Here is a 23,854-nt window from a genome sequence, read left to right as displayed (position 1 = left end):
TTTTTTTAGCTTAATGAGTAATTTGTACTTAAGAAATCACTTTGATTAACAAGCCTCAAGCTGTCCTACCAAAGCTACAGACAGCACTGAGCACACTGGGAACACTGGCCGAGTTTGTTTGTAAGGAGTACTGGCTACTATATACACTGAATTAACTAGTGTAATTCAGCAATGTCACTTCCAGCCTGTCGTCTTCTGGATTTTTAGAGAATGGAAATAGTGGCCATTGTCCAAATGAAATTAAAATTCTCCCTTCCTTCTAAATCCCACACTCTGGATTATGGTTATACAGAGAATCCAGAAAACACTGCAAGTTCCCACATGGCATTGCTTGAGGGAGGTGCTCCTCAGTACTTTAGGGTATAAACCCTGATGTGTTGCACTGTATTGTGTTGCTTGTCAGTCACTGAGTTGAGACATGATAAAACATTGCAGATATTTAAGGCACAAAATGAGACTTAAACAAAGTAGAGATGGAATCAAAAGAATTCCCAGGCCCTTTCTTTTATTTGCAGTAACATCAAACCATCCATTTACAAATTTTCTGGTCTCCAATCAGCTGGAATTAACTAGGCATGTCTTTGGGATCATGTTGTTTGCGTCCACTTTGGTGGATAAAAGGAACAAACCAACCGCAGGAACAGAAGGGTAGCAAACTGCTCCAGCTGGAATCCAGCAGAATCACCTGAACATGTCACACCTGAACACTTAGTGGAGGGAAGGAGGAGAGCTGCTCTTCATTTGTTTTCAAAGCAAATTCATTTGAAAGAGTGAACAAGCCATCATAAGTCAAATGTATTATAAATCACTTAGACCTTCAGCCTAAGAAACTAGTCTTTGTTTTTCTTATACTTTACCCTGAAATAAATTTACCAACAAATCCCAAAGATTTAGTACAAACAGTACAAATCATATTTGCTTTCCTCTTTCCTTTCTTCAGACAAACATCAAATAAAATGCAGGGGAAGGAGATGAAACACAACTGGAAGCTGATTTAGAGACTTATACTAACGCTAAAGAATCTAAAAAATTATACTGGTTAATGTGAATCTGTTTAAAATAAAGCATTTGGGTACTGCTTTTCATGTAAGTAACTGTCATACTGCTAGAAAGTTTCTGGGTGGGGGGAAAAAGACTGTTAAGAAGTAACCTTTCCAAAACCCGCAAGGCACGTTGCTTGACCTTTATTTATTTAGCTTTGATGACAGAGACTATCCCAATTTCCATAGAATCCTCATGATACTGCTACGATATCATGGCATAAAAGATTCAAAGTGCCAGTAGACATAAGGACCAGTTTTTTTAATCGTAAACCATGATGCTCGGTAATGTTTGAATGGGAACATTTGATATGGATGGTCAGATGAAAGATACCAAAATGTCAGACAGCCCATCGACTGCTGTTGCCATGAGATTCAACAGTCAACATCAGTCTGATAAGCTACCCGACAAGGTGGTACAGCCATGGAGATGTCACGACGGTAGGCAAAACAAGCAGACATTCAGGCAGGATTTGATAAAACCAGGCATTTCTGGCCTGTTGAGACTTAAACCCAATTCTACACTCAACATAATGTCAGTACCAATTTTCCTAAAGGAAAAAAGTGAAACTGTTTATTTTTTCCCAAGCAAAACAAAATGACCAAGTTCGACCAGAAACATCCCAAAGGAAAAATCACATAAGAACAAAACACTTACTGAAGAAAGGCAAGAAAATGAGGTTACATATAAAAGTAGATTTCTGTCTGTTAAAATCAGAGTACATGCTGGGCTAAAAATTAAGATATGAGAAAGCTTGTTTTTTTAAAAAACGAGTCATTTTTCTCTCCATGTCCTGTGATTTGTATACTATCATCCCTCCTGTTTTCACAAGCCACTTTTTTCACTTTCACAAGAAGTCCCCTTGATATACCAGTCCCTAAGGTGCCATTTCAGCAGTGTGTAGCCAGCTGCCCAATTCCAGCCCAACAAAAAATGCTTCGGTGGTGGCCCTTTCATGCAAATAAATGAAGGCTTAAGAAACTGCGGTTGTAGGTGGATATGGCAAGGTTGTATTTAGTTGGTAGAAGCTAAAAGGAAGTAAAAATATCAAAACGCTCAAGAAAACGGACACAATTTTGGAATGATCAAAGATGTCTTTATAAAGTTTTTTCATGACTTCATTCTAAATATACAGAATAAAAAATGGTGTCAGCTCATTTGTGAGACACCAACAAGATTTTCCTTATACTGTCTCAAAATTGAAAGATCAGCTTCCCAAGAGGGTGTGCAATGCATCATAAAATGGCCTTTTTTCAAAGGTGGGAGAGGAAGGGTTGGGCAGGATGGCATATTAAACTTTACCATGATAGACATGCAAGACTGTTATCCAATCTAGTATAATTTATATACACTTTTGATGACTTAGGAAAACAAAGAAGTCATTTGTGACAAGCCTAAAAAGCTTGACATATTGGACATACTTAGGAACCATTTTTTTTTTGGTGTCCGGAATTCTTTAATTGTACCATGTGGGCTTTTGAAAATAACAAGTAGAAGGCCAGTTTTTGTTAAGTTTGCTGCTTAATATCACATTCCACCCTAATAAAATACAATTTGGGTTGAATTGACGGTGGATACCTTACCTTAACAAAGGAAGAGTATTGTCAGTGCAAGATATGGACTAAACTGCTTTCAGGGGAAAAAAAAAAATTAAAATTGATACAGGTTGGAAAAGGGAATTTTCCTTCCTGGTTTGGAGTCCTCCCAATTTAAGGCAGAACCCGTCCATTTAAATTTTTGCAGTTAAAACTTTTCTGCTTATTTAGTTTTCTCCTCTGAGTTCAACCGCTGCTGGATTCGTTTGGCATAACTTTGTGCCATGGAGTTAATGATGGACAGGATGAAGTAACACACCATTACAACAACCAACTTCTCAAACATCCAGGACAACCAGTTTTCTCCCTGCAGGAAGAAAGGCAGAACAATCCACGAGAAATGCTCCATTAGTTCAGTAGTAAAAAGGGGACCACCTACCATGTTTTAACGAAAATAATGAGAACCTGGAGCTTACAACTTATAAAGCCTAAACAATTAAAAATGAAAAGTCTTGTGTCTTCAGCTACTGTGAAATCTACATTCAGGCTTTCTTACACCCAGCTATTAAGATTTCACTTTGTTAGATATAAAGTCAATGTTGAGTCATATAATTTAGAATGGGGTGAGTGTGAAGTCATCTCTTATCTTTCACTACATAATGTCTTTGATTAAATCTTACTATCTGAAGTCACCATGGAGATACTTTCAGAGAGTAGTGTCAAGATAGTTACACGTGTATATATTCTTGTTCCAGGATTAGGAGCAGCTTTTAAAATATAAATGTTATCTATTTCTGGAGTCATGTTTGGTCAACTGAGGGCAGCAAAGGGCCACGTAAAGAGTGTAAGGCCATCAAAAAACAAAAAAACCCAACCAAACAAGAAAAACACTATGCTTCCTTCAAGTTTCCCATTTCAGGTTATTGCTTACTCATCCTCTTCTAGTCATTTCCTTTGCTGCAAAACTGTTTATAGAAAAGGCAGGCTTAATTTAATTAAGTTTTTAAGTTCAGTTATGTTAACAGCTTTGGTTTATATTAAAAAAATTATTTTCCCATCTGTGAAAAGAAAAATAGAGCAAAAATGAAGGAAGATACTCAGATGAACTCAGTAAGTCCAATACTTTGTTATGCTATAAATTTTAACTTTTTAATTCACTTGGAAAGTATACTTGCTACTTATAAATAAATAATTTAAGATCAAGGTAATAACTCATTCTACATAATAGATCCATTATTTTTCATTAGCCCAAGGCTTGTTTTTGGGAGAAGATGTACAAAATAGAAGTTATCAATACATTTTCTGATCTAGACAAAGGCACATTTGCCAGTAGGGAGTAAACCGAGCCTCAAACTTCTGCTAAGACTGACAAACCTCACTCTATTTGCCTAAAAATGCCAGTGAGTGCTGTGAATGTAACTTCGCCCTGAAACTGTGGGGAGTGGGGGGGAAGAGAAGATAGAGGAAAGTCTCACCTGTGGTGCGCCCGTTTCGCTTTTGTGGTGAAGCTTCTGACGCTGGGCCTCCAGGTATTCCTGGAATGGCTTCTGCAGAGATGGACCTATGCCAGGGACAGCACTGGAAGCAGGGTACAATAACCCAAGGAAAAAGATACATTTGGGAAGAAAAGCAGGAAAAATGTTAAAGAAAAATCCACTTACCGCCTCAACTCAAAAAGCAGGGATTAGATAGAAGGAGGAAAAAACCCAACAACAATCAGCAGAGCTGGCGAAATCCTGTGAACTCTTTTCAATGGATCAGAATTCATCCTTTCACAACCCCATAAAGGAGAAAAAGCTCTCCCTCCAAATGTTTAAGAAGAAAATAGGAGCTGAGAGTCCCTTCTAGTAGAAGAGTTAGTTCTCAGAGTGAGGCCAGCTCTCAGCTGATGCTGCACACTGGTGTGGTACAAAGAATAAAATGAATGACTTCTGAGAAGTCTCACATTTATCACCACCAGTTCCTGTAAGAACTGGTTTGAACCGATTAATAAGGAAATGACTTATGCTTGTGTCATCCCTAGTTGAAAAAGAAAACTGCCCGCCCTCTCTCTGACTTGTCCCATCTTCTCAGAGGGGGCGGTCCTTTCTCAATCCAAGTCCTTATTAGGACAATCTGTGCGTCATCCTTATCCAAAAAGAATGCATTAGCAAATTTGGGAGGCACCTCCCACTAGTCAGAAGTCAGTGATTAACAAAGGAACAAAGAAGGAACTGCGAACCTTGAATCACTTCGTGGTTTATGGTAGGTGGTTTGCACAGAAACTACAGTACATTACTAAACAACTTGTTCTGAGATGATTGGGACAGTGATCTCTGATAAGTTTATGTACTCGGAGCTCCCTCTCACCTAGAATATGTGGAGGTAGTGCTGTTAAACCGGTTTGGCAACTGTAGGTACCAGGCTTCTGTTTTAGAAATGCTTGCAGGCATTTTAAAAAAATGGTAACTTGGGGCAACTTAGAAAACCAAACATCTCTATTTTCTATACCCTTTATTTTCTCATCTGATAATAATAGGGCTAAAAGCTAAATGAGCCCAATCTTTTTCCTGGGGCCAGCAAAAGGTATTTTATGTATTTGCAACAGTGCCTTATGTTCTCCTTTTTTAAGTAAGTATTAAATTAACTTCACTGCCCTTTTTCTAGAACAATTCAGTTGCTGCTTTCTGTAACAAAAAGCAGGAGTAGAGGAAGAGAAATTTCTTGCTACTGTATTTACAAGAGGTGAACAAATACATAACTCCTGGCTGACACTTTTCTTTGATCCTTTTAATTATCAACCACCACACCCCTAATGGAGTCCTTATTTTATATCCAACACTGTAATTGGTACTATGGGGAAAGAAAAAAACTGCAAGAAATAGTCTATGTCCAAGAACTTAAAATCATTACAGGGATTCAAAACACACACACACACACACACACACACACACACACACACACACGACCTGATTTGCAAACAAAAGAATTTATGAATCAATAATAAATTTCTCAACTTTTTGGTACAGAAGATATACTCCAAAGAAAGTGAAGGGAAAAAAGAGAGATCAGTGTGGGGTGAAGTTGTTTAAAAAGTCCTTTAATGAATACTGAAGGATATGTAAAAAGGCCTGGATAGACATATGTAGTAGAAGCAATGAGTGCATTGATGATTCCAGAAGACCTGTATGACAGACATCAAAGATGGAGAAGTGGGACTTCCCCCGTGGTCCAGTGATTAATACTCTGCACTCCCAATTCAGGGGGCCTGGGTTCAATACCTGGTCGGGGAACTAGATCCCGCATGCTGCAACTAAAAAATGGTCCTGCGTGCCGCAACTAAAGATCCCACATAAATAAGTACATATTAAAAAAAAAAAAAAAAAAGAAAACGGAGAAGGGAGGGAGACTGTGGGTTAACTCCTTTCATAGACTTTTACATGGCCTTACATTAGTACGATAAACCATAAGAGCTGTCTCTGAGCTCTGTTGCTGTTTATTAGTAATGATTCTTCTACAAAGGAGCAACATAGTACAAACCTTCTCTTTAAAACAGACTTCCCTTGGGTAGTTCTTTATATAATGCATAAAGGAATGCAAATAGCTCATCCACTTACACTTGAACTAAACCACGTGAATATAAAAAAAAATCCAGTAAAATAAATGCACAAAAAGATTGGCTTTGAAGATTACAGATTTATAAGAACTTTCCTTCAGAAATTCTTTTGGCCACAGGCACAGCTTGCAGGATCTTAGTTCCCCGACTAGGGATTGAACCCAGGTCCATGGCAGTGAAAGTGCCGAGTCCTAACCACTGGACTGCCAGGGAATTCCCAGAAATTGATTCTTTCACCCTTAATAACAATAACTTATGTCATTATTTTAAACTCCCAAGGATGGCCATAGTCAAGCCAGTTTTTTTTTTTTTGAAAGTTAAAAAAAAACTTATTTAGAGAGGCTGAAATGATTGTATGCTTATTTGAACAGCTAGGTTGTACAAGAAATGACTTGAAAATTCCCTTTTTGATGTCCTCCAAGAGTTGGGTTCCATTATGTGTCTTGTTCTTTCTTCAGACCTCTAACTTCAGACTGACGTTAAGCAAAAATATGGCTTACAGTTTTCCTCAAATCATTCTTGGGCTCCAGGGTCAAGCCATTATTTAAAGAGAAAATTAAGAACCAAGACCCAATGGTAGAAAGGTTCTACTTTGCTGTTGTTGTTGAGGGGAATGAGGAAGGGACTGGCAACAATCATTCTAGACTCCTTTCAAAATAACTGGAAACCATAAATGATTTGCCATTGTAAGTCCATTAAGACCTATTTTTTTAGCTGATAGAGAATATATGTCATTACACATTTACATGATGTGTAACTTTCAAAGAATTATCTTGGGCTAATGCAGAGATTAATTTTTCAAGGGGCTATGGTGTTTGTTACATGCTTTAGAGAGTTTTTGGTGGTGGGATGGGAGATTCAGTTTTTCATAAGAGACTAGGAACTGGTGAAAATAGAGAAGTTAAAAGTTTTTACAGCAAGATATTAACCAAAACTATTATGAAAAAATGCCACATGATCTGAAAAAATCTAAAAAGTTAACATATTTGAAAACTAGGTATTAAGTGTTACATAATGAATTATTCGTCAGGTCCTCTTACTTTTTTAAATATATTCATCAAAATTTTAGTTTTATTTTCATTTCTCTATGTCTACAAACCATGGCTTAAGGCCACACATGCCTCAGCTTATACAAAGCACTCTTACACTAAAGTTTTCTTAATTAACACGAAAGTTCTTTAAGTTCTTTAGATAAAAATTGAAATTACAGTTTTCACTCTTAACATACATTTAAGGAAAACAATAGCGCCATCTCATGACTTCATCCCTCAAGTTATTTTCAAGCAGCAGACACAAGTAAGAGTCCATTCTTACATTTAGGATTAATTTAAGGTACACACATGAGGAAGGAAGAACTCGCATCACAGTTCAGTGTCTCTTTATAGTTGGCTCAGGAAATAAATGCCATTTTCTGAAAGCCATTGAATTCAGAGTACCTTGTGCACCTGGCTAAGGACCCTCATCTCAACCCATGGTGGGTGGGTGAAGTTCTCCATCTGTCATTAGGTGCTGATTAAGTTCAAAGTATTAGTTACTATTTTCCAGTCAGTGGTTGGATTTAAATATACTTAAACTAGCCGTAAACAGCCATTTTCTCTAGGTGAGAAAACCTTAAAGAAGAAAAGAAAAAACAAAGGAAAACAAAAGCAAGAATAAAATTGATCTCATCTACTTTTCCTTGCTGTAGACCTTCAGCATAGTGGGTAAAAAAATTTTTGTGGATAGTAATATCTTGATATTTATTTTCTTGGCACACACATTTTTCAGATAATATAATTCATGAAGAAACAAATTTCCAACAACTTATTCTAATGGCAATTTTTGAACTTTTGTTACTGATTTTAATAAAGAAAGAAAGAAACAAACAAAACACCTCAGAAAATGCAAACAAAAGAAGGGAGAAAAAGTAAAGAAAAAATTCCACAGAAGTCTAATAAACCCACTCAGAGCTCAAAAGTGGTTTCATGGGAACAATATTTTGCCATGCTTATATACTTAAGTATGTGTTAAAACAAAAACAAGACAAACTTCTTTGCAAAATTCTGTCAAGGGCCCTGACCATTATGCAAACAAAATCTATTATTTTTCTATGTTTTTTAATGCATCTGTGACTCTGTTTGTGGAATCACTTATCTGATAAGAAATCTGTATTTTAAACTCTCCCCATATTGACTTATTATAAATAAAGGTCTGCATTGTGTTCCCACAAAAAGCCAGAAAATCTACCAGAGGAAGCATCACAATCGGCAGAGGTTGCATAGAGTGGGTGATGTGAGTACTCCAGTTTTTCACAATGCTTAAATTTTCATTTTATGAGCAGACACCTATTCCAAAAAATTCATCGGTCATTGTTATTCTGTTTTCAAGGGACTCCTTTCAAATTTTGTAGGTCTCAAACAAATTGGTTCACCAGATATAAAAAACACACCATTTGATTTACTTTGATTCTCTTCTCCATTACAGACATAGTCATCAATCTAGGACTTGCTATTAAAAGACCCGAAATTTTCCTGTTCATGATTCTGTTTGGATTTTTCCACCCAGATGAGTGTTTTTTATTATTATGTGCCATCATGAAACTGGGGCACAGTGCTTAATGACACAGAAGTAACATAAACTTTTTAAAAATTGATTTGTCTTGTTTAGCCCTATTTACACAGGACCTATATAAGGTTAAGCAGTTGAAATGCCTATGGGAATTAAACAGGTATTAATAAAGTAAATTTTTAATACAGGCTCTGCTTTGTTAACCACTTTTTTTGAAGATCTTAGCATTAATGTGATTGTGTAAGTCATATCATTGGCGTTCCAGAAAATATACTGTCTGACATGGATTCCTAGTAAGGCTATAGGGCAGTAAGCCTTTATCTTTCTTAGAAAAAAAAAGTATGTGCAAAAAAAATTTTTTTTAACCTTCGTTTCACTATTTGTGCAGTACTTTGAGGCTGATTTATTTAACATTCCTCTAATGATTAATCAGAACATGGAAATAACACTCTCAGGGTGTGGTTAGTTAAACCGCGGAAAGCTTATGAATGTGAGAAAATGTTTTTAGAAGAAGATTCAGGTCAGGGGTAGTATTAAAAGAAAGGGAAAGGAAAGGTTTAATCAAGTCTACTGCTGCTATAATTCAGAAAGCATAACAGAGATCTTTTGAAGTAGACTACTTTTTGATAGCACCAAAAGCAGCTTTTAAGGGCAGAGGAGCCTAGACCAATGGTCTGCGAACATTTTTGATATTTGTACTTACGCAAATAGTAAAATGTACAAATACAAATTAAAATGGATAAAATATGGATGGAATCTTAAAAATTTTTAAATTGTTACTAAATGTCTTACTAATTATTACAGCTTTCATGCTATCATTAGCAAATATTTCTGATTAATGGGACATAGAAAAAACAATAAATTGCAGCATGCCCACTGTAAGCCCCTTTTGTACCATGGAACTCTTACTCTAACCCTAGCCTATGTTTGTAATCCATGATTTGTGATATTCTGACATGTGGATTGAGGGAGTGCCAATCAGACTGATGGTAAACTATATCCTCCATGTATGTATAGCCATATAAATTATATGTACATATACTACCATAATAATGTTATGTACATTACAAAATACACAAAAAATAACAGAGATGAAAATAAATATAAATAGAAGTTCTATTTTAGTCCCACTCCAATGGTGGAGACCACTGGTTTAGACCAGGAAACTAAACCACAAGGGGTACAGATACTATACCTTGTTCCCAAAAGGTCAAAAATATCTTAAGGCTTAGTTAGCAGAACAACTCAAGGCAAAACTCTTAGGTAACATATTAGAGAAAAGAAAGCTATTTCTACAAAGATCCAGATTAAGTGTCTCTTTTTTGCTCATCCTTCCATCCTTTATAGTGGCTCCTATAAAGAGGGCCTTTAAGAACCTGAATAGCCAAATCTCAAGAGACTGAAATCCTGTGCCCACAGTTAAACTTATATTTATGTTTTAAATGAATATCAGGGTCTTTAGAATTTTCTTGATTGGGTGAGGATCATTGTATGTAAATCAATAAGTCAAATTTGACTCCAGAGAATTCTATCAATTGAGATTTGTCCTGGGAGCTGAGAAGTAAGTACAGCCGTAAACAGACTCTTCTAGACTGAAGCTACAGGCTCTTCTGCTAAAGAGATTAAATTTTACAATTAAGGTACTGGTAGGATATATTTTCAGGGATGAAATAAAAGCCCCTCCCTATCCCACCTCCATTACATGCTGATCTGTCTTCTGAACAAAAGAGGCAATGATAATACGGTAGGTAGAAGTTCAGTGACAAGATGGCCTAGCAAGTCCCTTTCTTGATAACAGTCTTATAAATAATTCTTTGTTTTCAGAAACGTGCACATGTTGGTCAAACACTGTAGAGTTAAACACCACACCACCATAACCAACCCCACCCCCGGCCCTGCCCCCACTGGGCAGGGAGGCCAGGATCTAAACAGGCTTAATGGTTAGTACTTTAATGAGTTGTCATTTCCTGTCTGATAAAGATTCTCACAGTATTTAACCACCAGTTTCCCTGGGGCCCCGACCAATACTAGAACTCTATTCATAGTCACTCAGAATGGATCTCAGACTCCTGACCTGATTCAACAATGATAGACTTCCCTGCAAATGAAACAAAAAGTCTTTCCTCCTTAGGCAGACTGCTCAGGAGAAGAGGCAGGCAAGGCAGAGGGGAAGTAATTTATCAAACAATCTTTCTGAAGAAGCCAAAGGCCATCATGCTAAAATCCATTAATATTTATAGCCTTTAAGTCCTCAGAGATTAGAGAAAGAAAAAAGAAAAAAAGATACAAATTGATCCCTAATTAATCCATGAACCCAGGAATATGACAAGTAAATGAACTGGTGTTGGCTGCAAATAAACATATTTAACCCGGTAAAAATGGGATCCAGTAATCCCATGTGACTGAAATGAAAGAGTTAAAATCTAGGGCTTTATCATATATACAAGTTTGAGTTGATAGTCTCTGGTACCATCTAAAATTCGTTGTGATTCAACCTCAGGATTTGGGATTAAAACATCTTGAATTTCATTCACAGCTGTGCCCCTTTCAAATTATTAAAACCTCTTTTGTACTCAAGTTAGTCCATTGTGCGCTGAGTAGAACTGACACCATGACACCATGGTGATGACACTGTCAGTTTCCTAGTGGCTGTGTAGAAGGAAGACCACTGCTTTATCCAGAAACATCAGGTGTACTGTTTCTACTGCCTCACAGCATATTTCTATCACAGGCGTCTTTCAAAAAAAAGTAACCCTCAATTGCACTTGCTTTCCTTTTTAAAAAAAATTTATTTGTTTATTTTTGGCTGCATTGGGTCTTCGTTGCTGCATGCGGGCTTTCTCTAGTTGCAGCGAGCAGGGGTTACTCTTCGTTGCAGTGTGCGGGCTTCTCATTGCAGTGGCTTCTCTTGCTGCCGAGCATGGGCTCTAGGCGCACAGGCTTTAGTAGTTGTGGCACGCAGGCTCAGTAGTTGTGGCTCACAGGCTCTAGAGCGCAGGCTCAGTAGTTGTGACACGAGGACTTAGTTGCTCCGCAGCACGTGGGATCTTCCCAGACCAGGGCTTGAACCCGTGTCCCCTGCATTGGCAGGCGGATTCTTAACCACTGTGCCACCAGGGAAGCCCTGCACTTGCTTTTGAACATTTGGAATTGTTTTCTATAAGAATCAGGATGAAGGTAAGACCTCCTCACAATTAGCACATACTCTTTGAAATATGCTATCATTAAAGGGCAGCTTTTGAAAACAAAACCTCATTTCAGAATTTTGAGCTGAGCAATAGAAGCCAAACAGGCATTTATGTTAACGAAGGAGGGCAGAGCTAAAGAAGTGGTCTCATATAAGAACCAAGTAAAAGTGATTGGCTGCTAAAACAAAACCCTGTTAAAAATCAACTGCTGCTGGTTGGATGACCCACTGAGTTCTAAGAAAGAAAGAAATCAGCAACAGGGACCCGCAGACCCAAAGGTCAAGAATAAAGAATAGTTTGCGGAATTTCAAATTTAAGGTGAAATAGCACGGAAGCTCACTGGCCTTTATATCATTCAAAGTGGCTTGACTGTGAGTGAAAAAAGTGACAGTATTGAAAACGAATTTAAATTTATCAAGAAAAATCTAGTTACTCCAACCATTAGGCAGAAACTCGCTAAATGCAGTAGATAACCTTAAAAACAAAAGCCAGGATCTCTGCCCTCAATGAACTTAATCTAGAAGGGTGATGAGAGGGAGAGGAAAAAAAAAAATGCATTTAAACCTACAGTACAAAACCCAGTAGGTTTCTCAAAGTAACACCGGCAGTAACTAGTTTCAGCTGTGCCAGGTCAATACAAGTGTGAACAAGGATAGTAGACAGAAAGAACTCATGCTGACTCCCTATCACATTCACGAGGCAGCCATTTGAAACTAGCACTCTCGTCCACATCTCCAACTTCAAGATTACCTCAGTAGCTGTGGCACGCGGGCTCTAGAGCGCAGGCTCAGTAGTTGTGGGCACAGCATTAGTTGCTCCGCGGCATGTGGGATCTTCCCGGACCAGGGCTTCAACCCGTGTCCCCTGCATTGGCAGGCGGATTCTTAACCACTGTGCCACCAGGGAAGTCCCTTCATTCCAGTTTTGAAGGAAGAAGTGGTTAAGGAGAATAAATCAAACCACTCAGGCTTTTGATCCTATCTCCTTACAGCTCTTACCATTTACATGAATTTAAATATGTTTCAGTTTCCCCATGAAGACAGTGATAGCAAGTACCTTATAGATTTTATTATGCATATTCATAAAAACAAATGTAAAGCATCTGGCACACTGAGTGCTTACTAAATGTTATATCCAACCCACGTCCTTCCTTTTCTTCATTTGTATTTTCCATCTCTAGCTTTTAACCAGAGTATTTCCCTCAGCCTAAAATACACAGAGGTCTCTCCTAATAATGAATAAATGAATTCAATTAGTCAACAAATATTTATAGAACACTTAAAATGCGTCAGGTATGACCTTGGCCTGACTTTTTCTTTACCCACTATGTAGGTTAATATAATTGGGTTTTAGTTTTCATTATTCTACAGAAATGCTCTAATTATGGTTAATAGTAACTTCCTAATACAATGTCCATTTCTCACCTTACAGTCTAACTCCAGTGTTCTTGCTTTAACCTTTAACTATCTGCCTCCCAATATCTATAAGAAAAATACAAAGGAGTTAAGAGTCAAAAGAGAAGATAAACTACAGGAAGAGGACACGAAAAAGAAGGAATTTTCTATCTGAAGTACAGAAGATTATATTAAAATCAGCATGTACAACTGATTCTCAGCAGCTGGGGTCTTAAAACCTCTGTATCCTCCTCCGATTAATACAGTTATTTGTGTTCCACACTTCCATAACTTTTTCTGACAATGATCAAAAAAAGTCAAAGAGAATCAAATACATAAACCAGGTTTGTGTATTTTAAAATGAAAGGGTAGGGACTTCCCTGGTGGTGCAGTGGTTAAGAATCCATCTGCCAATGCAGGGGACACGGGTTCGAGCCCTGGTCCGGGAAGATCCCACATGCTGCGGAGAAACTGAGCCCATGCGCCACAACTACTGAGCCTGTGCTCTGGGCCCCGTGAGCCACAACTACAGAGACCACGTACCACAACCACTGAAGCCCGCGCGCCTAAAGCCTGTGCTCTGCAACAAGAGAAGCCACTGCAGTTAGAAGCCTGCGCACTGCAACAAAGAGTAGCCCCCTCTCGCCGCAAATTAGAGAAAACCCGTGTGCCGCAACGAAGACCCAACACAGCCAAAATAAATAAATAAATAAATAAAAATAATAAAATGAAAGGGTGGATTTTCTTTCTGTAGAAGAAAAAGTCCAGACCAATATGGCTCATTCTGACCACTTACAGAGTGAGGAACAAGAAACAACATTAAGATTCAAGCACTTTATTACTCACTGGTTAAAATGATCTCTCTTGCCACAGGCAAGTCTGACTCTTGAGGTCCAATGTCAAGTTAACGTAGAAATAGGAGACAGCAAAGAAGAGCATGGAACATTCTGTATCTGGTAAAAAAGTCCCTGCTCCAGCCAACCCCATCCCCAGAGTTCAATGACTGAGTTATGGAAATTTTCTTGTGTGGTAAAACTGGGGACTTTGTCTTCCAATAAGACTCTGGCAACCTGACAATGAGCCAATGTTCTGCATATGGTTTGTTACGAGTCATATGCTTAATGTTATTTTCTGGGAATTCTCATCCTCTATTTGGTGAGAATATCAGAACATGTCATTTTAATCATGATTTTAAAGTTAGACTTGGTCATGCTCTTTAAGAAATATGTCCAGGTCTCTCTCATTGGAGAAAATCTAAAATTAAATAAAAATAAGTTTAAAATCAAAGAAAGAAAGAAAGAGAAAGAAAGAAAGAAGAAAGAAAGGAAGGAAGGAAGGAAGAAAGAAAAGAAAGAAAGAAAGACTGCAACAAATGTAAGGCCTTAGAAGCTCTAAAGTTCCCTGGTTCTTTGGTTCTGTCCTCTGACTTACTTCAGCTTAGGATATCAGAGAGTGAAAAACTCCATTACATGCCTAATCTTTTTTCAGAACCTTTTCTCTGTCCTCTTGCCAAACATACTATAAACCAAAAGGCTTTTTCAAGGCTATTATCTGTTCTAACCTTTCAGAATATGTAACTGATTCATTACATCTATTCAGATTTTCATATATAACTAGACAGCCCTTTGATTTAGGAATAGGTAATAGGGATACCTTTCCCTAAGCCCAGGGATACTAATGATTACTTTCCAGAACTGTCCAAGAAATAAATCTACAAATAATTATTTCTGGTCAAGGGAGGGGAATTATTTACTCTTAAAATTACAATACATTTTGGAGGTAGGTCTTATATTCTCTCTGGGACGTTAGGACTGTCATACCATGATAAACTATACTAAAAATACCACAGTCCAAAGGCACACTTATGTAGCTGGGCCATTCCATAGTTACACTGAGACTAGAAGCCGTTTGGGGAAAGGGATATTTCTTTCAGTCATCAGTATAGCATTCAAATCTGTATAAAACTGATCCTAAACCTCACCACCAGAGATGCAATGGTCAACACTAAATAATTCTTTCCCTGACACCTGGGGAGGTGAGTAGCCTGACATGGCAGGCCACAGGCACACCTGCCTAGACAAAATTTGACCCTAGACAAAACTAAGTTAACTTATCACAATGAAGGGTTATCTTGCTTATGTCCAGTCTCTCTTTCATTCACCTTTTCCCTCTTCTATGTTGTCCCTTTTATCATATTCTAGGTTCCACTATGTGCTCATCTATCTTGCACTAAGAAATGCTCACAGAAGCATTGTCCAAAACAGCAAAAAAAGGGACTTCCCTGGTGGCACAGTGGTTAAGAATACGCCTGCTAATGCAGGGGACACGGGTTCGAGCCCTGGTCCGGGAAGATCCCACATGCCGCGGAGCAACTAAGCCCGTATGCCACAACTACTGAGCCTGCGCTCTAGAGCTGGTGAGCCACAACTACTGACCCCATGTGCCACAACTACTGAGCCTGCACTCTAGAGCCCGTGCTCTGCAACAAGAGAAGCCACCGCAATGAGAAGCTCACGCACCACAACGAAGACCCAATGCAGCCAAAGATAAATAAATAAAATAAAAAGTTAAAAGAAAAAGAAGTAAATAGTAATAACAATTGCATGTAAAGTGCTCACTATGTTTAATAAATAGTACCCTCAAGAATTATTTGTATAATCTTTGATGAAAAACTTTGTCCTGATAAAAGGTATTTTACTGATCAGAGAGTAAAGAAATGGGAACTTCCTTTAAGGAGAAGTAGGCCTTTCCTCAATCTTCTCTGAGAGCATACAAAGTAGTCACCTAGCATGCTACCTTTCCATTCACAGTCAGTAGAAACTTTGGAAAATGAGATGAGAACACAGGCAACATAAAAATTGAGAGGAAAGGCATTTTAAAAATCCACATGGCTTAGAATTTTAAATCACTTGATATGAGTACATTTCAACTACACTCTAAGATATTTTGAGACAGGACATTTTACATTTTGACTGGAAGTTGGAAAGATTACCAGTGGCCTCCTGAACTGGGGAAGAAATGCTACTCAAAGAAAATATATTATTTGAGAGAACAGCAGCTAAAAGTGGATACAGACAGGAAATAAATAACTGGCCTGTGGCAGAGTTTATATTCAAACATAGATTGGTTTTGTCTAAAGCCTGTGTGTTCTTTTCATATTTCACTCCATAGCTGTCCTTACTCTTGGGATTCATTTTTTCATTCTTCCTTGCCTTAGTATCTCATAATTTTATTTTAAATTTGAACTGTTGCTGACTTTTTCTTGGTCTTTTCTTTTGATTTTTACTCTACCATGGCAATTCACCACCCTCTTAATTGTGGGCACATAGTTTTAAACATCCTTCAAAAGGATTCCAGGACTTCCCTGGTGGCGCAGTGGTTAAGAATCCGCCTGCCAATGCAGGGGACACGGGTTTGATCCCTGGTCCGGGAAGATCCCATATGCCGCGGAGCAACTAAGCTCGTGTGCCACAACTACTGAGCCTGTGCTCTAGGGCCTGCATACCACAACTACTGAGCCCATGTGCTGCAACTGCTGAAGCCTGCATGCATAGAGCCCCTGCTCCACAACAAGAGAAGCCACCGCAATGAGAAGCCCGCGCACCGCAACTAAGAGTAGCCCCCACTTGCTACAACTAGAGAAAGCCCACGTGCAGCAACAAGACCCAACACAGCCCCCCGCAAAAAAAGGCTGTATTCCAAACTTTCTAGTGTATATATATATATATACACACCATTTATATCAGTAGTTTTTACAGTGTGAAAAGGGAGAACAATCAAAGGAGAATGTTTCTATAGCAAATTACATGTAGTATTTTCAGTTCAACTCAACAATGAGTCTAGGGAATCAATCTGACTGTTCTCCTTCCCTTTTCTGAAATAAATTGCTAAGCTATTTATTATGATATAAAAGAACAAATTTAGGTCTTCTAAAGATTCATTCTCCTGGTTTAACTTAATTTTCAGTCTAGGTTTGGTGATACTATTTATCATCATTTATTATCATCTGAACACTTATATAGCATTTCCTACTTCAAAATGTAGGAAAACAAACCATGTCAAGCTCAATTAGAGAATCTGATTAAAAGATAATTTTATTACAGACTAAGATGAAAAAGATACCCATTAGCATGTGGTAATAAAGAATTATTATTACAGCTAAGTCTAATTATTTATACTGCTTAATAGTTTATCTAGAAAAGAAGTTGATGGGTAATCCCTGTAGACAGTACTGGGGAAAAGATGAAGATATCAGGACGTTGCAACATTTGTCTGTTGCAAACAGTTTTTAAAATAAGACACACGCAAAACAAAACAAAACCACCACCCATTCCACTAGGCCTTGAATATCTTAGAATAACTTTATGCAAAACCATCTTTAAGAAGAATCACTGGAATTTCTTTTTTTTTTTTTGAGGGGTTGTGCTAGAGGAGATAGTTAAGGGGAGGGGCTACTGATTTTTTAATTAATTAATTAATTAATTAATTAAATTTTGGCTGCATTGGGTCTTCGTTGCCACGTACGGGCCCTCTCTAGTTGCGGCGAGTGGGGGCCACTCTTTGTTACGGTGCGCAGGCCCCTCATTGCAGTGGCCTCTCCTGTTGCAGAGTATGGGCTCTAGGCATGTGGGCTTCAGTAGCTGTGGCACGTGGGCTTAGCTGCTCCATGGCATGTGGGATCTTCCCGGACCAGGGCTCGAACCCGTGTCCCCTGCATTGACAGGAAGACTCTCAACCACTGCGCCACCAGGGAAGCCCAGGACTACTGATTTTGAAAAACATAAGGAATAAGAAATTCTAACTTTAATACATTGGCCTAAGCTTAAAGATACGTTTATTGCTATTTACTGTAGATAATTAGTATAATTTCTTAGAAACTCCAGAGGCTGGGGAAACAGAAGAATCTGGGCTCTACAAATAATTTGCTGATTCTTACTGACCAGATCTTTATTTGGACGCCACCTGTTCATTTATTCACCAGATATTTATCAAGCATCTGCTATGCGTCAATCAAGATGCCAGATGCTATGGACACAACAGCGAACAAAAATAGGCATGGCCTCTGCCATTAAGAAGTTTACAGGTTAGTTGTAAAAGGACAGTAATCATACACCCTCAAACATGAATGTAAAAATACAACTGTCAGTGCATGTAGTACATACTGCTGAGAAAAGAGGTCCCTAGGAAAGAGGGTAATTGTGACCTAGTCAGGGAAGGTGTTTTTGTGAATATAGTAGCTGAAATCCAAAGGACATTATCTAGGCCGGTGATTCTCAATGGGATTGGTGGTGACAGTGGCGGTTTACTTGCCATGGAACATTTGGCAATGTTTGGGGACATTTTTGATTGTCACAACTGGGAGACACTATTGGCATCTAGTGAGTAGAGGAAAAGGACGCAGCTAAATATCTTACAATGCACAGGACAGTCCCCCACAACAAAGACATCTTATCTGGCCTAAAATGTCAATAGTGCCAAGGTTGAGAAACCCTGAACAGGACAAAGGGAAAAGCCTGAGCAAAGACCAATGGTGAGAGACTCAAGCAGAGAAAACTATAGGGGATAGCTCATTCAAGGCTATAGAGACCCAGTAAGGAGTTTTAGCTTTATCTTAAGAATGAAGGGGAAAACAAGTGAAGGGTTTCAAGAAGTGGAGGAACTGCGGAGTGAGGACAGTGGTGGTGACAGGCTCAGGTATGATTTTTAAAAGGTTACTAACTGCAGTATGATGAACTGATTGGAAGGAAATGAAACTGGATGTGGGTGTTTGAGATAGGTAGCTAACTAATATAACTTCTTAGAAGCTCCAAAAGCTGGGGAAACAAAAGGTGGTAGTGGCGAGGATGTAGAAGTAGCTAGAAAACTTCCTTCTATAAATGTTCAGTATGGAAAAAGGAGAAAGAAAGAATGTAGGATGCTGCGTGCAAAGCCATTCCTACAATGTGTGGGTCTGTGTGGTAGTCCTACATGTCCCTCAGAATTCTCTCAAGGTGGCACAATAATCTGTAGGAACGGATGAAATGTCTTCTTATTTTAAAAAAAGGGACAAGAATATTCCCTCTTTCTTTTCGAATGTGATATATGATGACCTATAAACCACTTTGTAAGAATTCAGGCAACAAAAAACTGGAGTAATTAAAATTTAATTTACAAGCCATAATCCATATTTCTAATCAGAAGCTTAGGAAGTAATAAAGTCATTAGCTGGCTCCACTGAGTATATTCTCAAGAATATGTTTTTCCTCAATTATTACATTAATACCTAAGTAGAAAATATTAAAAACTATTTTATCATAGAATATATCATACATAGAAAAGAGTAAGTATAATATATAGTGCATGGTTCAAAGAATAATAAAACTAATACTCATGAGCTCACTACCAAGTGGCAGTTGTTTAATAGTGAATATTTTCATAAACATCTTGTTTTATAAATGGCTTTTAAAATAGAGATTTGTGTTAAAACTACATAAAGGGCATTCCAACTTAACACTTTTCCACCATAGGGCAGTTAACACTATTAAATGAAAAGAAAACCTCTCACCTGTAAACACTGAATAAAAAATCATATATTGAAAAAAAAAGGGTTCATTTAATATCCGGTAGGATTCACATTCCAGTTGACATTAATTTGATTAACTAAACAGGTCTTTCTTTACTGTTTTATCAAAGTAAACTCCAAAAAATTTGTGACACTGTCATTTAAAACGTATGTTAAAACTGGTCTGACTTCTTTAAACACAAAAATAAATGCTTTGGATAGTTTAGCCTTTTAAAATGGCCTAATTTTTCTCTAGTGAAGTAATAGATTCAGAACACATATTTTGGTAATATCATGCCTTATTTAACGAAATATTAATATTTTATGTAAGATTTATATATAAATGAAATACAACTGTGTATCTGGCATCCAATTTTGGCTAAAAGTCATAGCATTGTACCAAAGCACCATTAAACTCTAACTATATACACATGTCTTTTACATAAAGAGAATTTCATACTTCTTTGGAGGGGCAAGTCTAAAACTGCAAAGCTTCTTTTAAATCAAGAATTATATGACTTGATACATGTTTGGTTTAAAATTAAACAAGGATAATCTGAGCTTCATCCTTCCCTGCTGTAGGGAACGAGGTTCACCTTCAATTTAAATAATAACAGGGCAAAAGATTTTTCCTTCTCAAAAAATAAAGAGCTATCACAAAAATTCTATACCAACGAAGTCTTTTTTATATATTTCTTCCCATTCAAACCATGATAATATTAGTCCTTAAAGAATTACTCACCCAATGAAAGCCACCATCTGCTCCACTATGTGTTTGCTGAATGTTATGATAACGAAGATTTTCTGTAAAGAAAATGTCAGTTAAAATAAATATTTCTCATCAAAAAAAAAAACACAATATAAATTCACAATTCTGATAATAGTCTAAAAAGGTGACCATGCTGCTGCTAATTGCAATTTAAAAAAATTTTAAGAAACAAAACAAAACACCATTTGACAAATGCTATGTACTTTGTATTTTAAAGATGTTTTTCCTTAAGTACAGTTCTAGTCTTGCCAGGATACGTGACCATGTCTGAGGGAGAAATGTGAGTCATGAAACCCAAGGCTGGGTGGATGTTCCACATGTTCTATGTGTTTTATTTTATTTTATTTATTTATTTTTGGCTGTGTTGGGTCTTCATTGCTGTGCGTGGGCTTTCTCTAGTTGCAGAGAGCGGGGGCTACTCTTCGTTGCGGTGCGCGGGCTTCTCATTGTGGTGGCTTCTCTTGTTGCAGAGCACAGACTCCTGGCATGCGGGCTTCAGCAGTTGTGGCATGTGGGCTCAGTAATTGTGGCTCACGGGCTTAGCTACTCCGCGGCATATGGGATCTTCCTGGACCAGGGCTTGAACCCGTGTCCCCTGCATTGGCAGGCGGATTCTTAACCACTGCGCCACCAGGGAAGCCCGTTCTATGTGTTTTAGAATGGTGTATACAACTAAAGTCATGGGTTCCCATATAGCCTCCACCACTGAAATTAAAGCTTATCAGCCTGATGATAGGTGTCTGGGCTAAATCTAATCAAGAGGATCTTTGAAAAGACTATGTCCTTCCTGGACAGTTCTTATAAAAGTATCATGAAAGTTCCATTCTCAGATCCTGAATGAGCCTGGAATTTCAGGTTTCGGGTACAAGCAAAGGCATCAACAAGTTTTGGGGGATCGTTATCAGACCTGGGTCATTGCCAATTTGGTATTATTGAGGTATTCTTTATTAATTAAAGATGTTGATACGTAACTTACAAGTAAAGATGCCTTTAGGCTAACAGGTAGCAAATATTTTCAACTCAACAAATGTTACAAAAAGTATTTACTATGGATAATATAAGCATTATTAAGGGCTTTCAGGGAACACAAAGATGGGAAGAATACTTCTTCAATACCCTGAAGAAATTAAAAAATTTTTCTATACATAGTAGAAAGATGGTTAAGTACAAAAGATATAAACTGTAAATGTCATTAGCGGTGAAAACAATGTGTTACAGAAGTTGAGAGAAAGAAAAGGTCATATAAGTACAATTAATTAGAGATTCAAGAAGGTGATATTAAGGTTTAGCTTTAAAGGACTGAGAATAATTCTCTGAATAAATATGACTAATTCTAGATTCTCTCTCCCAGTTCCTGATAACAAACTCTCCAGTGCTTTGTTACTGTTGTTAAATAGTAACTATAGCCTATGTAACCAAATGGGAGGGAAGAGAAATAAAATAAATAACAATAGTCTTCTTTTTAGCCATCCATTATGAATCTCAGGAAAGTGGCTAATTCAGACTAAAGCTCATTATTTCAGGTAGAAGACTAATAAGGCAATGATATTTTCTTAATGTCCTACAGTTAACAAAGACATTGGCAGCTGCACAGCTGGATATGTGTGAGGAAATAAGACTAAAAAAATAAGTTCACAGTCCTTTTTGGTGTTTGTTTATGTATCTATTAATGTGAAAAAGGTATTTACTTATCTCATGAAAAAAGTAAGCACATATAGATATCAAACAATTACAAGATGGATGATGATTTATCAACAATCCTACACAAATGGTGTATGAAGATTATGAAACTAATAAGACAATTACAAGAGATCATTTAGGGAGAAAAGCATTAATATATGGGGACTCTTCTAGTATCCATACTAAAAGCCAGTTAATTGGAGCTATAAATCTTTTTTTTTTTTTTTTTTTTTTGCGGGACGCGGACCTCTCACTGTTGTGGCCTCTCCCGTTACGGAGCCCAGGCTCTGGATGCGCAGGCTCAGCGGCCATGGCTCACGGGTCCAGCCACTCCGCGGCATGTGGGATCTTCCCAGACCGGGGCACGAACCCATGTCCCCTGCATCGGCAGGCGTACTCTCAACCACTGCGCCACCAGGAAAGCCCAGGAGCTATAAATCTTTTACTAAGAAACAGAGGTAATGGTTTGCCTCTCAGTGATTTCACCACCATGTGTTCCCCACCATCATTTCCTAACATTCAAAATAAGCCAATGCCCAGATAATTGCACAATTAGACTTTCTTGAAACAAAACAAGACTTTCTTCTTATATATAACAGCTTGAAAATTCACTGTGCTGGGCAAGACATTTAAGAACATGTCTCAGAATCATTCAAGCTTGAGGTCTGGGTGGGGATTCTACCAAATAAACAAAAGGCACAGATCCCCAAAGAGCCCAGTCAGCCATGTCAACCATGTGCACAGAGGAAATAAGGGTAGAGTAGGAATAATTAAAAAAATATATATATGGGTGTAGGGAACTAATGGTGCCAGAATGAACAAAGAAGAAACTATATATCTATAAAAGAAGGGTCCTCCAATGGAAAGAAGTATCTTAGACTGATTCATATATTAAATATTTACCGAGCGCCAAGGACATGTCAGATGCTATTCTAGGCACTAGAATACCTTAGGGAGCCAAGAAACAAAAACCTCTGCCCTCATGGAGCTTATATTTCTGTACACGTATGTGTGGCGGTAGGGGGAAAGTTGAAAGGCAGTAAATAATACACATGATAAGTAAATTATATGGTACATGAAATATTATATGAGTATGCTGACTCCTTATTTTCTTCATCATTTAGGAGAAAGGAAATATTTCTAAGGGAACTTCTACAGGCTGAGGAATTGAACTTGTCCAGTAGAAAGAGAAATCCTTAATTAACATTATTAGGTGGGCTGATTTCAAACTTTTAGGGGAGGTTTAACAGATAGCACGATTTTGGTTTGAATTCTAGTCCCTCCCATCTATGAAATGGGGATAATAACCACCTCACAGGATTGTTCTGAGATAACCATGCAAACTGCCTGGCACAGGTCCTGATAAACAGCAGGTATTAAACAATTCAGTTTTCGTGATCATATAAATACAGTTAAGAAGGCATTGCAAAAGAGTGGAAAGAACACTGAACTTGAAGCTGACTCTGGTTCAAATTCCAGCTGTTACTTATTCTTTTAGGCAACTATTACCTATTTCCCTCTCTAAGTTTGATAATTACAAAATGGGAGTAGTAATTTCTCTATC

General features: G+C 37.8%; 1 protein-coding gene across 5 annotated transcripts in view; it reads right to left on the bottom strand.

Annotated features, from left to right (window-relative positions):
* Nucleotides 1-474: 474 nt before the first annotated feature.
* Nucleotides 475-23,854, bottom strand: part of VMP1 (vacuole membrane protein 1) — a 131,086-nt gene continuing 107,706 nt past the window's right edge. For 3 of the 5 annotated variants that reach the window (XM_027087258.1, XM_027087254.1, XM_027087255.1), the window contains 3 exons: nucleotides 20,584-20,645; nucleotides 4,052-4,154; nucleotides 489-2,943 (listed from right to left, as the gene is read on the bottom strand). In XM_027087258.1, the coding sequence (XP_026943059.1) occupies nucleotides 2,800-2,943; nucleotides 4,052-4,154; nucleotides 20,584-20,645 (309 nt within the window). In that variant the 3' untranslated portion in view covers nucleotides 489-2,799. Of the gene's footprint in view, nucleotides 2,944-4,051; nucleotides 4,155-20,583; nucleotides 20,646-23,854 lie in introns of all 5 variants that reach the window. The other 2 variants (XM_027087257.1, XM_027087253.1) reach the window with 1 other exon arrangement.

Source organism: Aethalodelphis obliquidens, unplaced genomic scaffold (assembly GCF_003676395.1).
Source record: "Aethalodelphis obliquidens isolate GAN/ISIS:26980383/991018 unplaced genomic scaffold, ASM367639v1 scaffold58, whole genome shotgun sequence".
Lineage (NCBI taxonomy): Eukaryota > Metazoa > Chordata > Mammalia > Artiodactyla > Delphinidae > Aethalodelphis > Aethalodelphis obliquidens.
This window is presented reverse-complemented; position numbering and strand designations above follow the sequence as displayed.